Source organism: Netta rufina, assembly GCF_964035555.1.
Source record: "Netta rufina genome assembly, chromosome: 16".
Lineage (NCBI taxonomy): Eukaryota > Metazoa > Chordata > Aves > Anseriformes > Anatidae > Netta > Netta rufina.
Genome location: NC_140140.1, coordinates 15,096,645 through 15,113,922, shown reverse-complemented (window position 1 = coordinate 15,113,922; position 17,278 = coordinate 15,096,645). Strand labels below are relative to the sequence as shown.

Sequence of the window (17,278 nt, the reverse complement as noted above, 5' to 3'; positions counted from 1 at the left end):
GGGGAAATCCGACAAATTTCGCCACGTGGGGTTGAAGCCCAGTGTGTCCATCATCTCCAGGGCTGCCCCCAGCCTTCCCGTGCCCGTCGTCACACATCACCGAGACAGCTCTGGGCACGGACCAGCAGCACATGACGAGGCTCCTGGCTCCGTTCCTGCTCCATTTCCCCTGTCCCCAAGGCCACGCGGGCGAGCAGCCGCAGTCTTTGGGTTCAAAAGGCTGCAAAACACCGCTCTGCCCGGCAGGACGGGGATTTCCCAGCGCTGTTTTTACGGAGCAGGGACCCCACGAAGCCATCCCCAGCTCACGGGGAAGGTGACGAGCACCTTGCAGCCGAGCTGTGCTCCCAGGCACGTCTCTCCTGCTGTCTCTGGCACCGTGGCGTGGTCCCATAACAGATCCAAGCCCCTTTAGGCATGCGGCTCCTCGGTGCCACCGCTGAACACCAGCCTGTGCGAGCAGGGTCCGGCCGCGCCGCACCATCGCAGCACTAAAACGCGAGCTGGGATTTCCCCCCCCCCGGTTCCCCTCTTTGTCTCCGTTGAGGGGAAAGAGCTTAATTAATGTCTGCGGAGAGCATGTAAAGCTTTGTGTAATTGCTAGGTATTATTATCAGCGGAGCAGAGGGTGAGCAGCGGGGTGGGAGGGAAAGGCACAGCCCACCTCCTTTGTACGAAACGCGGCGCATCCGAGGGAGCTCCGCTTCCCAGCCAGCGGCCTGCCTGCGAGCAGAGCTATTAACCTGCAGCGGGGCTGTCAAGAGCCTTGACGTGCCCGGGGGGGACCCGGGAGCATCCTGAACACGTTCAACATCTCCTCGTTGTGCGGCTTCAAAGTGCGCCTGGATGCCCTTGAATGCCCCCGCGCATCCCGCACGTGCTCCTGCTGAGCGTGCCGAGCTGCAGCCCCAGAGCCAAAGGACAGCAAAAACGAGCTTGGAAGGGGCTCCTCGTCCCTGTCCCCGTCCCTGTCCCCGCCACGATGCTCCTGCTGAAGGCTGCGCTCGTTTTCTGCGTTTGCAAAGCGTGGTTTTACGGCCCAAGGTGCGGGGTGGGGGTGAGAGGGAGAGGCTGGGGAGCCCGGCGGCCTCGGAGGTTGTAGATGGGCTTGGAGAGCGGCCAGCTGCGGCTGGTCGAGGTACAGAAACTCCTGAATAATGCAGCAGGAAGGCGACCACAGTTACTATTTTCAGGCCCCGCTGAGAGGAGGGGAGGGGGGCCAAGGAACGAACTTGAAAAGAACAGCAAATGCGGAACAGATGCGGAGACGTGCTTTGTGGTGCTTTCCACGCACGGGGTTGCGCCGGTGTGGGAGAGCCCGGCTGGGAAGGGCAGGGGAGACGAGGAAGAGGAGGAGGAGGAGAAGGAAAAGGAGGAGGAGGAGGATGAGGAAGAGCAGGAGGACGGGAGGATGAGCGCTGCCATCCTTGGCGTGCTGGAGAGAAACCATCGCGCTTCCTCCTGAGCCGTGGTGCTGCCAAAGGGGCAGTTTGTGGAGGGAAGCTCACGCCGATGGCGTGGGGGTGTGGGGGGGACACCCGTGGGGACCTGGGGTTCCCCCGTGCTCTGCCCTGCAGCTCTCCGTTTCCACCCCACAAGGCAGGAGGAGGCGGAGGGGAGGCTGCGGCCATGAAGGTGTTGGGCGGTGGGGGATGAAGCAGTCAAAGCCAGCAAGCATGGAAATTAAATTGATACGGACCCCAGGAAGAGGAGAGGAGGGGGGGGGGAAGCAATTACAGAGCAAGGATCGGATAAATATTTGTGCAGAGGCCTTTTCGTTTCAGGTCTTGCTCCGCTGGGGCTGCTCCCTTGGTGGGGCTGAGCTGAGGATGAGGGCGGCAGCAGCGGGGTGGGCATGGGGGGGGCTCTGCCCTCTCCAGAGGGCAGGGGAAGCTCCTGGCAGCTCCTGCTGGGGCTGGGCACGGCCTCATCCTCCGCCAGAGGAAGGATTTGTTCCCAGACACGTGTGGGTCCCCTCCTCTCTCCGTTTGCTGTACCTGTAAGGGCTGGGGCGCAGGACGTGAGGACAGCCCTCCTGCCACCGCTGGCCCGATGGTTTGCTGACCTCAGCCAGCTTTCACCGAACTGGGATGGCTGCAGGGCCACCAGAACAGCGACACATTTCATCCACATGTCGCCAAGAGGCTGACATCCTCATCGGGACAAATCCACGGGGCTCAGATGCTCCTGGAGCAGCCCCGGTCCCGGCACAGGAGCAGCGGGAGCAGCGGTGGCGGAGCAGCAGTGCAGCGAGCTGCTGCCATCCTTCGTGCACTTCCCACACTGCTCGCCTGGCCGGGCAGGGAGCACAGGGTGCCTGTCCCGTTGGTGGCAGGGAACAGACAAGCAAGGTGACTACCCCAAAAAAAAATCCCATCCTGGGGCTCAGCAGGGGTCAGTCTGACCCGAACGGCACCTGGCCAGCGGATTAAAATGTGCAAGCTCCTCTCTCAGATGAAAGGTAGGAAATAGTTCAGAAATCGGTGGGTTTTGGATGCGGGTCCTCCCCAGGTGTTGAGGCAGTCAGGGACACGGTGCTGTTTGTCCCCGAAGCCATTTGTCTGTCCCCACACCCCAAATGGGGTCAGATGGTGAGTGGGCACTGCCCCGGTGGGTGACTTTGAAGCGCGGTGACACCAACAGGCTGCAGCAGCGCCCTTCAGACCATTAAATCTGCGGAATCAAACTGGCACTGGATTTACAGAGCCGCTTTCGTCTGCCACCACTCTTGGGGCATGGCAGAAACGCATGCGGAAAGCTGCAAGAGCGGGGAGAAGGAGCCCGGTGCCAGGATGTGCGCCCGCGCTGCCAGCCAGCACCAGCCTCAGCCCCGACGGGGCACTGGGATGCACGGAGATGGGACTGGGAGCGACTGGGAGGGACTGGGAGCTTGGATTTTGCTGAGCAGGGCAGGACGAGGTGAGGGGAAGAGCACAACCGCGGTGCCCGGGTGCATTTTGGGGACACCCACATTTCCCAGAGCCGTCCCCAAACCGCTGCTGCCGGGCACAGCGCGCGCAAACCCCCCCTCCCCGCTACCCTCAGAGCAAAACCCCACGGCTCCTCTCTCCTCTCCGCTACCCACGGCAGAGGCCGGGCTGCTTTTTGGCTGGAGCAGAGCGATCCCAGAACAAAGGGAGGATGGCTGGTGGCTGGCGAGGCAGCATCCGGGCCATCCCCAGCCTCCTTCTGCACGGCGCTGGCTGCGCAGCGTGGGCCTCTGATTGGAAACGGGAGCCCGAGCCGAGATGGCTGCGCGAGCTATGAATTATGCTGATGGCTTTTTTTTTTTTTTTTTTTTTTTCTCTTTCTCTTCCTCCTCCCGTGCTTGAATACATCCAGCAAATATAAGCAAAAGGAAAAAAAAAAAAAAAAAAAAAAAAGAGCGAGAGAAAATCCGAGCAGATTTAATTTCAGATACGGCGAGGAAGGAAAATGGCTGCGGTGCAAAGAGGGGAGGTTAATGGGGAGAAGGATCCCACCTGAAGAGGAACGATGCTCCCAAAAACCCTACAGCTCTGCTTGCTGCTATTAATTATTTCATTATTAATTATTTACACAGCCTTATTGGCTTGGTGGGGAGTCTGCCCCAAGCCGGGGGGTCGGGTATGGGGGCTGCCCCCCGGAACAGCGGGGCAGGACGGGGACAGTGGGTTTGGGGACGGAGCTGTGAGGTGTGAAGAAGCCCCCTGATCTCAGCCGGTTTGAAATAAACCCAACAACGGATGGGAAATGAAGCTCCTCGCTTCAGGCTGGGGGTCTGGAGGTTTTTACCTGAGCCTGGAAATGTTGTGGCGAAAGCAAGCACCAAACTTTCCAAAAACGGGCCAGCTGAAACACTCTGGTGCCTCATGCCACCTGGAAGAGTTTGGGGGCATTGTTCCCCGCGGTCATTTAGGAGCTGAAAATGAGAACCTAAAAGCGAAGGAAGTTACACGGGCACAAAAAAAAATAATTATGAAATGAAGCAATTATCCCCGCTCCGATACATTCTAATTACGGGAACTGTCACCCTTATTAAGAGCCTATTAATTCGCCGTCATAAGTCACCATCAGGAGTGCAAGCACCAAAAATGTGCCCGGGCCGTGGGGACGGCTGCGAGGAGCTGCAGCATCCCCTGGTCCCTGCCTCCCCTGGGCACAGGAGAGCTCTGGCTGCACCCTTGGGAGGCCAAATGCTGCCGAGCCGCGGTGCTGAGCCTCCTCCTGCAGCTCCAGGTGGGGTCGGGCTCATCCCTGCCCGTGTCCTCGTGCCGTGCTCGACCCCTTGAATGGTGTAAAGGAGGCAGAAGCTTCTCAGCAGGGAGCAGCCAGGGGAACCAAAGCCCCGGGAGGTTGCCAAAACGTCCTCAGCGCCGCGTTTCTGCCAGCGTCACCTCCTGCTCGTAGCCAGCTCCGTCTCCGGCAGCCTCTCATTACGCATTCCGCGTGGAGGGCCCTGCATCAGCTTAATTAACAAGGTACGAAAGACAGGACCTTTGAGGAAATCTTAATTATATTATCCATCTCGCCCTGAGTGGCACCTGATCCAGCCCGACGCCGTTCCCAGGTTCATTAGCAATGATTCAGGATTGATGAGTCCTGGATGCGCGGCGCGGGCACGGCCAGGGGACGGGGAGTGGAGCCTCAGGATGGGTTCTGGGGAGGGAAACGGGGCTTTGGGATGGGGACGGGGCTTTGGGGATGTCACAGCATCCTTGGAGGAGCCGTTTTGCTGTGCCTCAGCCCCTAAATGGCCTCACAATCACCTGCAGGCTCCTTCTTGAGGTGCTTTAGCGGTGCTGAGCGCACTCACAGCCCTCACAGACAGCCCCGGTGTCCCCGTTTGCCTTCTCCACTGCTGCCCCAGGGCTGTGGGGTCTGGTGATGTGCCACATGCCACCAGCACCTGGGACTTCTCCTCCTTGCCTAGGATCATCATCTTTTCTTTGTGCAGGTGCCCACAGGTCTCCAGCAGAGGGACCTTCCTAAAGACCTGCCCGGGAGCACCAGGAGGGCGATGTTGCGGTGCGGGTGGCGGTCCCAAAGCCACCCATCAGGTGGAGAACAGGTTCCTAATTCGGGTGAGCACATAACCTGCCAGGGAAGGATCCAAACTGGCCTCTGTTCAGCAGAGCCCTTCAGCAGCTGCTGACACCCAGCAGCAAATCGCATCCCAAAAGCCCGGCACAGCCAGGGAAATGTACGGCTGCCTCCGGAGCCAAGCACGAATGCACTTGTCGGGGGAGCGTTTCCTGAATCAGAGCAGCAATCAGCGGCGTTTCAGACCTGGAGGTATCTGTATCATCAAGCCAGGCTCAGTAATTACTTGGACAAATTAGGCATGCATTTTCTATGTGCAACTGTGTTGTGGTTGTGTGTTTGTTTTTTTTTTTTTTCTTCTTTGCTTGAAAAACCTCGCCGCAATCTGCAAGCTGCCTCTGCCACCGGGAAGGGATTGCTGGATTTTTCTTTTTTTTTTTTTTAAGGCCAGAAAAAGCCAGCCGTTATTTTTTATGCCAACAGCTCATTGTCTTGCAAAATAAAACAAAAAAAAAACAAACAGCCAAGAGCAGAAGAAGTGAATCAGACGCATCCAGGTCGTGTGCGCTCTGACCGCGGCCGTTCCCTGCCCGGCCACCGCATCCCCCTGCCGGCTTCACGGGGCTGATTTATGCTCGCTGCTGTCCTCTGCCTCCTCTTATTGTTGCCTGGTTTTAATATTCCACGAATCTGAGCCCTGTGAATCTGCCTTTCATTGCCTGGTGCTGCTTGGTTTTGGGCAGCGCCTGGAACAGCAGTGGCCAGATAAATCGAGGGCATTTTTCTCGCCCAGCCCGAGCACCCTTCTCCCTCCCGTGCCCGTGATCCCATTGCAGCACCCACCGGCCCAGGGTGCCCCCAATTTGTCCCTGCAGAGCCCAGCCCGGCTCCCTGGGACACCCGGGGGCATTAGGTGGCGCCAGACACTTGCGCAGCGCAGGACCCGTGTCCGGAGCCGGCTCAGGGGATGCTCCGCGCTCCCCATCCCCATCCTGGTGGGGATGAAGGCTCAGCCGGCGCTCACCCCATTAGGACAGCTTTTAGGGGCGCCGGGGCACCCCCTTGCCCTGCCTGCAGCTCCTCCAGCCCTGTCCTCAGCAGGAAGCCCTCGGTGGGCCATAGGGACCCTGCAGGAGGGCCGTGCTTTGTGCTCAACCATGGGTGCTGGTGGGGTTCCTGCCTCCTTCTTCCTCCTCATGTGAGATCCAGGCTGCTCCAGCTGCAGCAGGTGCAGAGAAAAGCAGAGATATTGCCCTCGGCACCCCAGAAATGGGGTGGGCACCCCGGTATCTTGGGGTTCTCCATGGGGTCCCTGCGCTCGGTGGCAGGAGAGGAGCCAGAAGGAGCCGGAGCGCAGCTTGGAGTGGGTGGATGTGGCAGAGGGAGCTGGAGCAGGGGTCCCAGCAAGGGACAGCGGGGCCTTGGGGGTGGACTTGGGGGGCTCCATGGGGTCACGGGTGGCCCCACCCAGCCGCAGCCCCGCTCTGTGCCCCCTGACTGCAAAACTGCCACCGAACCGCTGCGTGAGCGCAGCCCGAAGCAGCCCCCCAGGGACAGAGAAGCCATTTCTCCTCCTCGCCTCTCTGGAGCTCTCCCAAAAAAGCTCAGCATCTCCCTCTAACGATGCTCGCCCGCAGCAGGAGCCCAGCAGCCAGGGGCTGCTCTGGGGCAGAGCACCCGGCCTCATGGGGACGGTCACCAAGTGCTGGCCACCCCAGTGCCACCAGCCGGCTGCCTCCGCTCCCCGCTCCCCACTGCCAGGGCAGGGAAAGGGTGGAAAAATCGAGCTGGCTTTTCTCCACGGGTTTTCTTACCCAATCTTTAGTTAGCCCTGCTCTGACCAGGCTCAGAGATTTATCAGGGGATGCATCAGGAAGTGATGGGGCCTCATCCTGCTCAGGGCTCTGCTGCGCACCGCAGCTGGCTCGGCACAGCCCCGCCGCTGCAGGAGAGATCATTTTTTTTTCCCCCCCTGATTGTTTTCTTTCTTTTTCTTAAAATTCAATAAACTCGCTCGGCTTTGTTGCCGGTGAAGTCCTAGCGAGGTGAGGGGAGCCAATTTGGCTGCATTTTTGAAAAGGTCAGCAGCAGCTGAAGAAATTCAGATTGCTGTGCGCTCGCAGGGAGGCGAGGGGCTGTGAGCGGCGGAGCCCCCCGAGGCAGGGGGGCTGCCTGCAAACGGGTCCTGGGGCTCACTGCCTGCAGCGAGGGCACCACACGAATGGACATCAGCCTCCTGCACACCGGGTGCCACCCTTTGGGCACCTCCACGTGCCTGGAGCACCCTGAGGAACATTTATCTAGGGGGTTTCAGCAGGGAGACCAAAAACCTTTGGGTTTCATCATGATTTTTGCTAGTCCTGAGCAAACAGCAATTTTTCTGCTCGTCCACCTCCGTGGAAATCTGCTGCCAGGTGTGCTGGGGACACTTCCGAGCAGGGAACGGGGCAAACCATGGGACGAGCCAGGAGACCAGCACACTAAAACACCAGTCTGATTTTATTCACACAGCAGGAGGCGGCGGTGCACGGCGGCCACTGGCTCCCGGGCACCCACCTCTGCCAAGTCCCCATGGCCCTGGGGTGCTGCCTGCCGGCTCGGCAGGAACCCAAAAAATCATCAGCCGGGTTATCGGGATGCTGCTGGCATCGGTGGCACCGCCACCAGCCCCAGGCTTTTGCAAAAGCCCTGTGGAGGCAGAGCTCTGCAAGGAGCCCGGCCAGCATTGGGAGGGGGAAATAAATAAAACCCTGGAGGACGGGAGGCCGGGCACATGGATGGAGAAGGACGCGGAGAGCTCCTGGCGCAGCGTCCTCCGGAGCCTGGCCGCGGCGTGCCAACCCCTGGGCTGCTGCCCTCGGTGCCTCAGCTCCTCTTTAATTCACAAAGTGGAGCCAGGCGCTGGTGACTCTGCTCTGCTTCTTGTTTTTTTTGCCCGATGGGGTCACATTATTCACTACCGACGTTATCTCCCAGGCCACTGGAAGACAGCCCAGCCTGAGGAGAAAGCTAAAGCTCCCCAAACAAGCTCCGAGGCATTGACACAGGCAGAGCTTGGAGCACTCCCCAGCCGTGCCGAGAGCCTCCAGGTGCTGGGACACCACTCACGTGCCCAAGGTTTCAGCGTCCCGTGGGTGGCTCCAATCTGTCCCAGGGGTGGCCGTGCTCAGGCTGTCGGCACCGCTGAGCCCCTCTCGTCGCCGCCTTCTCTCCGTAATTTCCCCCTGCGAGGGGTCAGGCTCAGACGGGCAGGAGTTGATCCATCCCCGGGGCTGTTCTGCTCCTCTTCCTCTGGCTGGGAGCCTCGTCTGCTGGAGGAAGCAGCCCAGCTCTGCGCAGCGATGTGTTCGTAGAAAAGAAAAGAGAGAAGAAGAAAGAGAGAAGCCCCGGAGTGGCTGGGAAGCTGCCTCTTCGTATTCCAAGCACGCGGTTCAGGTCTCGTATCTGCGGTGCACAGTCCGTCCCAGAGGTGCTCGGTTCACAGTGCTGGTACAATCTGCCAAACAGACGGAGCAGCTAGGAGACATTTCCAAAAGACGCTGGAACAAGGAGGGGAGAGGAAGGAATAAACAGCCTGCAGGGTGGCACGGGGGAGCCAGCCCTGGAGAGCCTCGTCCTCTCAGTGCCAGTTGCCATCGGGGGAATTGGTGCTGTGCTCCACGGCCTGTCCCTGTGCACTGCAACCTGTCCCTGCGTGCCACAAGCTGTCCCTGTGCTCCATGACGTGTCCTTGTGCGCCACGAGCTGTCCCTGTGTGCCAAAACCTGTCCCTGGGCATTGCAACCTGTCCCTGTGCACCACAACCTGTCCCTGTGCACCACGACCTGTCCCTGTGCACCATGTCCTGTCCCTGTGTGCTACAACCTGTCCTGTGCACCACGACCTATGTGCCACGACCTGTTCCTATGCATTATAACCTGTCCCTGCGTGCCACAAGCTGTCCCTGTGCTCCACGACCTCTCCCTGTGTACCACAACCTGTCCCTGTGTGTCACAAGCTGTCCCCATGCTCCACGACTTGTCCCTGGGCATTGCAACCTGTCCCTGTGCACCAGGACCTGTCCCTGTGTGCCGTGACCTGTCCCTGTGCACTGTGACCTCTCCCTGTGTGCCACAATCTGTCCCTGTGCTCCACGACCCGTGTGCCACGACCTGTCCCTGCGTGCCACAAGCTATCCCTGTGCTCTACAACCTGTCCCTGAGCTCCACAACCTGTCCCTGGGCATTGCAACTTGTCCCTGCGCTCCAGGACCTGTCCCCGTGCACCATAACCTGTCCCTGTGCTCCATGACCTGTGTGCCACGACCTGTCCCTGTGTGCCACAAACTATCCCTGTGCGCCACGACCTGTCCCTATGCACCAGGACCTGTCCCTGTGCTCCACAACCTGTCCCTGTCCTCCACGACCTGTCCTATGTGCCACAACCTGTCCCTGAGCACCGCAACCTCTCCCTGTGCACCACAGCCCACCCCAGCTGCAGCACGGGCTGGATTTGCCCCAGCACCGTGCCGGTGGCTGGGTGGCCGTGGCTCTCGCCACCACCGCTCTCCTTTTCACCCACCTGGCGAGGGGCACGACCTCCCGGGGTTCTCCTCCCTGCCCTCCCCGCCTACCTTGGCTGAGCAGCTGCAGGTTTCGGACCTCCTCGCGCACCTGGAGCTGCAGGACCTGCTGCAGGACCTCCTGGCGCTGCGCCTCGTGCGCGATGCCCATGCGCTGCAGCTTCTCCCCGTTGAGCCGCAGCAGCGCCCGACCTGCAAGCACAGCGCTGCTCAGCACCACGCCCCCGGGGGGGGGCACACGCACGCACACACGTGTGTGAGGTGGGAGCAGGGAAAATGGAGAGGGGTGGAATGCTAAAAATCCTAAATGTTTCTGGCCTACGGAGCCGGTCTGTAGGGAAGGAGGATGGGATGGGATGGGGTGGGGTGGGATGGATGGAATGGGATGGGATGGGATGGGATGAATGGAATGGGATGGGATGGGATGGGATGGGATGGGATGAATGGAATGGGATGGGATGGGATGGGATGGGATGGGATGGGATGGGATGGGATGGAATGAATGGAATGGGATGGGATGGGATGAATGGGATGGGATGGGATGAATGGGATGGGATGGGATGGGAATGATGGGATGGATGGAATAGGATTGGAGGGATGGGATGGGATGGGATGGGATCATATGGATGGGATGGGATGGATGGAATAGGATCGAAGAGATGGGATGGGATGGGATCATATGGATGGGATGGGATGGGATGGATGGAATAGGATCGGAGGGATGGGATGGGATGGGATGGGATGGGATGGGATGGGATGGGATGGGATGGATAGGATAGGATAGGGTAGGGTAGGATAGGAAGGGATGGGAATGATGGGATGGGATGGGATGGAATGGGATGGGATGGATGGAATAGGATCAGATGGATGGGATGGCATGGGATGGGATGGATAGGATAGGGTAGCATAGGATAGGATAGGATAGGATAGGATAGGATAGGATAGGAAGGGATGGGAATGATGGGATGGGATGGGATGGGATGGGATGGGATGGGATGGGATGGGATGGGATGGGATGGGATGGGACGGGACAGAAGCCTCACACCGTGTGCCCTGGCCTCACCCCAAAAACGGGTGACCCTGTTTTTGGAGCGCACGGGGTGGCAGCTCGAGGTGCCAGCCCCAGGACAAGGTGCTGGCTCCAGCGGTCACGTAACCCATCCCTGCGGGCAGAGGCTTTCCATTTCTCCATTTCTCCATTTCTCCCTTTTTCTCCTTTTCTCCGCTCCACCTCCCGCATCAGGACGCATTCTCCTGACCCCACGCACAGAAACGGGGCACCCATCAAAACCCATTAGCACCGCTGCCCCCCCGTCCCCACGCAGCCACTCTCCTCCAGTCCAGGGGCTATTAGAGGAGGGATTCACCACCAAGCTTTTGTCCTCGCTTCCCGGCTAATGCTCCCTTTATTTCCCACACAAGGGCTCGCTGAGCTCTTGCATTAGGGCTTGACATCCCTCAAGGGCACGGAGCTGCAGCTCTTTATGCTGCCCTGACCCTACAGAGCTCTGAGGAGCTGTGCCCGGCCATGGATATGTCGTGGTGGGATGGGGACAAAACTGGTAGTTAAGGGTCACAGCCACCATCCCATAGCCACCATCCCAAAAATACCACCCCAAAAACACCATCCTAAAGCCACCATCCCAAAAACACCATCCCATAGCCACCATCCCAAAAATACCACCCCAAAAACACCATCCTAAAGCCACCATCCCAAAAACACCATCCCATAGCCACCATCCCAAAAACACCATCCTAAAGCCACCATCCCACAACCACCATCCCACAGCCACCATCCCAAAAACACCATCCCAATAACACCATCCCAATAACACCATCCCATAGCCACCATCCCAAAAACACCACCCCAAAAACACCATCCTAAAGCCACCATCCCCAAAACACCATCCCATAGCCACCATCCCAAAAACACCATCCTAAAGCCACCATCCCACAACCACCATCCCACAGCCACCATCCCAAAAACACCATCCCAATAACACCATCCCAATAACACCATCCCACAAACACCATCCCCAAAACACCACCCCAAAGCCACCATCCCAAAGCCACCATCCCAAAGCCACCATCCCAAATCTCACCATTTAGGGGGGCAGAAACAAAGCCTGCCCAAGACCCCAACCCCCCAAAAACCTGCACGAGGAGACCCCGAGGGGCATCACCTGTGATGGCGTGGTGCGAGAAAGCCTCGACGTAGACCAGGTAGTTGTGCGGGCAGTGCTTCTTCAGCCATCGGCACACATCCTGCTGGGTCCAGAGCACCACCGGCTTGGTAAGGCTGCCCAGCGTGGGGCTGGTGTGGTAGATCCCATAATGATCGCAGCCACGGCCCTATAGGGGAAAAAAGGGGGGAGAAGGGAGGCATCTGTAGGGCTCGGCGCCACAAGGAGCAAACCATCGCGGTGGGATGCAGCCCGTCTGCCGGGGATGTTCCCTTCAAATGAAGCAGCAGGAACCCAGCCCCAGCTCTCCAAGGGCCTCGTGGCCCAGCGGGGTGTTGCACGGGTTTAGGGCCACCCTTGGGTGCCACCCTGGAGGTCCCAAATGTCCCCCCGGGGATGCTAACGGAGAGCTGGGGCGCATGTTGGCATCCGTCGCTCCGCAGCCCGGCGTGGTGCTGGAGCATCCAGACCTGCTGGCTCCATTTCCTCGCCCGTGTCACGGCACCTGCAGCCTCCCCAGGCTGCTGCAGCTTGGATTTATCTCAGCGTGCAGCCAAATCAAACCCCAAAAGCTGGAACAGCGCGAGGAAACGAGGCTACTTCTGGCACGGCAGCGCCTGCCCGGGCGGATGCCACATTCTGGGTGGGGAAGGGGCGCGCCAAAGCCCGAATTTCTCGGGTTTAGCTCCCGGGGGAGAAGCCAGGGGGCTGCGGAGAGGGGCACAGGGTCAGCGCAGCGATGCTGAGGACTCGTCCTCATCCTCTGCACGAGCGTGGGGCCGGTGAACATCGCTTCAGTGGGCTCAGCGTGGCACCGGGGGCACAGCTCACGTGGAGCTGGGGCTGCAGGAGGAGCCCCATCCGTGCTGGTGCTGAGCAGGAGGGGACGGGGGTCCCGGGGTCCCTCCAAGGATGCTCCTGTCCCACGTCCAGGGCACCAAAGGGACAAGGAGCCGACACGGGGACCCGGCGGCACCGCTCGGACCGCGGTGCGCCAGCGCCGACCTCGATGTGTGAACATCGGCTAATTAGGCATGCCTAATAGAGGAGCAGAGATAATTAGTGTAACGGGGGCTCCAGACATCCTGCGGTTGCTGAAACTAGTAGCACGTCGCCGGGTGGTGGCGAACAGGAGGTGGCAGAGGGTTGGAGGGGTTTGGGATGCTCTGGTGAGCCCTGGGGTGCGGGTGGTGCTGCATCCCCTGGGCTCAGCAAAAACAAAAGTGCAGGAGGTGCATTTGGGGCCATAAAGGGACCGAGCAGCCCTCGCTGTGGCCACAGGGGACAGGAGGGAAGAAGGCAAAGCTGGGAGGTGGTGGATAAATACCCAGAGGCCGTCCTGCAGCAGGGCACGGCCACGATGTGAAGCCTGAGCGCTCCCTGGATGGGGTTTGCAGGGTTTGCAGCAGAGAAAATTTCCCACCCAGCTTCAAGCTGGCGCAACGGGGGTCCTGGGGTGGGCTCTGGGGGGCTGCGTGCTCGGGGTTCCCTTCCGAGCCACGATGCGAAGCACAGAGCCTGCCTCCACCACCGCTACCTACGGCAGCTATCCGAGCGCGCGGCCGCGAGCTGCGGGACGCGGCCCCCGCCGGCTCCTGGAGGCAGGGACGGGGAGATAACGAGCACCGGGCTGCGTTTTCCAGGCGGCTGAGCCGCGCTGTCTCTCTGATGAAGCCTCAGCCGTGAAGGCAGAGGCTGGCAGTGGAGGCGAGCAGGCAGGAGCGGTGCCCAGGAGCCGGGGGTGCCCGGGGGGAGCCGTCCCCGCGCCGCTGCGTGGGGACCTGCAGCCAGCAACTGGCGTCACCTCCGGTCCCTGGGGCGTTTTCTCTTGTTTGTGGCACGATTAAAGACTTGATTTGTACCCCTAAACCCCGCTGGGAGGCACTTGGAGGCAGGCAGGGGGGACAAGAGAAGCGCAGCAGCCTGGAGAGTGGCTGCTGTGTCGCTCTCCCCGTGCAGAGGTGGGGGACAAAGACCCTGCTGCTGCTCCGGGAGGATCCCGGTGTGACCACGGGGCCCTGCTCCTCTCTGGCAGGTCCCCAGCAGGTGAACGCGTCCCCCCGTGGGGTCTGTGCCCTTTTATCTCCCAGGTTTTCTCCCCAGCAGTCACCGGCTGGATTTGCAGCCTCCGAACGCCTCTCCCGAGGGCTCCACGTTGCTGCTGCCCTGTCCTCACGCCATCAGCAGCTCAGGTTCATGAAGCACCAAAAGCTGTGAAGCTGTCGACATTTGGGGTTTCCAAGCACTGGGGACCCTTCCTGCTCCCTCCCACGGCAGCACAGAGGCAGGGAGGGAAGCGAAGGCTGGGAACTTGGGGCTCGCTGCTTCAGCCACGCGCATTCACGCAATAAAGTCCAGGATTGTAGCCAGGTTTGGAGCGTTTCCTCCTAAACCACACGCCAGAACGCTCCGGGATTTTAAGGCAATATAAGAAATTCGGTGCTGGCACATTTCCTGCAGAGCCGTGCCAACTTCCACCTCCAAACGTGGAATCAGCGACGCGCCGGGCTCACCCCACACTCCCCACCCCCTTTAACCCACCCCTTACCAAATAACCCCCAAACCCCAACCCCATAAAGGCCTGACCCTGCAAAAAAAACACCTCCTGGGGGGGGAAAACGAGGCGCTCACTCCCCCTCAAAGCCGTGGGGATGATGGCACCCCCATAACCCCGCGGGTACCTGCGCGCCCTCGGTGCCCGGCTGGCGCAGGAGCTTGACGGCGCGGGCGCCCTCCGAGCGCTGGCTGCGGCCGTCGTGCCAGGTGAGGCTGGTGCCGGGGCTGCGCTGCAGGCGGTAGCTGAGGTTTTCGGCCGACACCGTGTGCTCCAGGAGGCTGCGGCAGAAGCTGAAGTGAGCGGCGGCGGCGGCGGCTGCTGGGGGGGGGTGGAAAAAGGGAGCGAGAGGTGGCGGCGGCGGCGGTGGCTGCGTCCGTCCGCGCCGCGCCCCGCGGCGTTGCCCAGAAATGCTGCTTTTTGCCCCAGGGCTGCAGCCCCGTGTCCTGATGGAGTTGGCTGTGCCCGTTGCTGGAATCCCCTCCCTCTCCATCAGCACCTTGCTAGGGGGAAAAACCCACCAGAAAACCCTTTTTTTCTCATCGGTGTGGCACGTAAAGGGGAAGAGCGCAGCCGGTTTCCGCAGACCGAACTGGATCCGTCCCCGCCGAGGGCTGGAGAGGTCCCAGGGGGACAAAACCCACCCTGGGCACCCCGGTGGCGCTCACCCAGGTGACAACGGGCACACACAACCCATCAGCAACGGCCACTTGTTGTCCCTCGCCCCTTTTAATGAGCTCAGACTTCATCTAATTGCGTGGTGATGAAGGTGCAAAGCTCCCCTCCGGAGCTGGGGGGCGAAGGGGCCGCCTGCTGCTGTAGGATCCGCGTGGATAGGGGCAGCTGGATGGGGATAAGAGACCCGAGCATCCCCCAGCACCTGCTTTGACCCCAGTGAGCCAGGCACAGCAAAATCCCCAAAAAACAGTGATGAGATACGATCCACGGTGAAAAATAACCAAGGGTGGAGGGTGACGGGGCTTGGGAACAGCCACTGCTGCTCGTCCCCAGGGGTTTTAAGGTTTCACGGGGTCCTCCTGTGCTCCTTTGGGCAGGGAGGAATTGGGATGTGAGCGGTGCCCCTTGGATTTATGGCCGGGACAGAAATAAACCTGCCTGAGGACTGGAGGCGCGGGATCAGTGCGGGAAGCGGAAAATGAGAAGCCGAGCGTCAGACTTGGCTCCACGAGGGCTTCAGCTCCAGAGCAGCCTCCCAGGAGGGGAGGCCGGAGCTGGGGATGACCCAAGGGGATCTGAGAACAGCCCAAAGGGGGCACCTGGCCGGGGACCGAGGCTGGGGACGTGGATGGGAGCCGAAAACAGCAGGCACCCGGCTCCGGGTGCAGTGCCCCTTCCCGGCACCGCCACCGAGCTGTCCCCTGCCAACCCCACCGGCAGGAAATTACGGCTTAGCCATAAAACTTTGTGCTCAGCCGCTCTCATACGGCAAGGGCTTGCCCTTGAGCAGGGGATTTGGCAGGAGAGAAACGGAGCCGAGCCCCACGGGGACGCTGAGCACCAGGGGGACGCGGGGCTGGGCTGGGGGACCCGTGGGGAGCAGCTGGACGTGGGCATCTCCACCCCCCCCCCCGAAAAAAACGGGGCTGGAGGCGAGGCAGGGGAGACAGAGAGGGAGCAGATGGGAGAGGGGGGAAGCAAGGGGGGGAAACCTGCCTGGAATATGGCAGAGCAGGGAACGTCGGAGGCTCTGCTCCGTGGCGGGGGCTGCAGTGGCCGTGGCGCAGCCCAGAGCCCCCCCAGCACCTCCCCAGCTCCTCACGCCCACCTCCAGGGACCCCAAATTCCTGGTGCAGGTGAGAGGAGAGAGCTCTGAGCCGTGGCACAAGGCTCGGCCACGTTGAAACAAGGAGGGGTCACAGGGAGAGGAGCCCCCATGCCCACCACGAACCCCCCTCTCCTCCCCGTGTCCCCCTAGCAGCGCACCCATCCTTCCCCCCAAAACCCCGCGAGCCTCCCCATCCCCTCCGAATCTCTTTCTGCCGAACCCCAAGCTGCACCCGCACCCTGGGGTGCACCAGCAGCCCCCCCCAAAAGCCCCGTGCCCCCCTCACCTGGCTCAGGGGCACCCCGCGAGCTGCGGACAGCGGAGACGCAGCAGAGGGACGGGCGGCCCTGCTGCATGCTGGCAGGGGGGAGGGCTGCGCGCCCGCGCTCGGCACCCGGCTGTCACAAGCGCAGCTCCATCCCTTCCTCCCCTCATTGCCTCTTCCACACCTGACTGCCTCCTCTCGCTGCCTCCCCGTCCTCCTGCCAATAAGCGGCGGCCGCACGCTCGCCCCAGCTCCGGCTCGAGGCCGTTTTGCTCGGGGAGGGGGGGACACGCACACAGGAATCGCCCCCACGCAGTCCCCGTCCCCAATGTCCCGCTGGCTGCGCCGCCAGCACCTCCCCAAAGCCTTAATCCCCCCCCGGTGTTGTTTGATCTGAATCTGCTCCGCGCTCGCCCCGCGTGCCCCTGCTTAATCCGGGGTTGGGGGGGGGGTTTGGGCAGCTGGCACCGGGACGGGAGGGGGCTACGGGGTGGGGGCTGAGCGGTGCCAGCAAGTGGCCGGGCATCAAAGCGCCTTGGGATGGGCAAAACCGTGGCAAAATCCCACATGGCCCTGAGCCACCCTGCCCCCAGGACCCTAGGGGTGCTCCTTTTGGGCACATTGGGGTCAGGGGGGGGTTCAGCCTTCCCGAATTCCCACGAGCCAGGCTGCTGTCCCCTTTCTGGTTCTCCTGCCAGCTCTGTGGGGTGGGTGCCTTGCTGCTGGCTCGGTCCCCCCGCGGGCTTGGGAATGGCTGCGGGCTCCTTTTCCCTCGGTGGCTTCTTTCTTTTCTTTTGGGCACCCCTCCAGGAGCGCGGGGCGGGCAGAGGGAGGGCGCACGGGGGGCAGCGATGGGCACTCTGTGTCTGCCCCCTTCTCGGCGTTTTTATGCTGGGGAGAGGTGGAC

General features: G+C 61.1%; 1 protein-coding gene across 1 annotated transcript; it reads right to left on the bottom strand.

The window, feature by feature from the left end:
* Positions 1-8,453: 8,453 nt before the first annotated feature.
* SAMD10 (sterile alpha motif domain containing 10) lies at positions 8,454-16,462 on the bottom strand (the record flags this gene model as incomplete). Its single annotated transcript, XM_084296865.1, has 5 exons — positions 8,454-8,518; positions 9,635-9,775; positions 11,767-11,935; positions 14,448-14,641; positions 16,393-16,462. The coding sequence occupies 5 exons, from the start codon at positions 16,460-16,462 to the stop codon at positions 8,454-8,456; spliced, it is 639 nt and encodes a 212-aa protein (XP_084152991.1).
* Between the last annotated feature and the right edge of the window lie 816 nt (positions 16,463-17,278).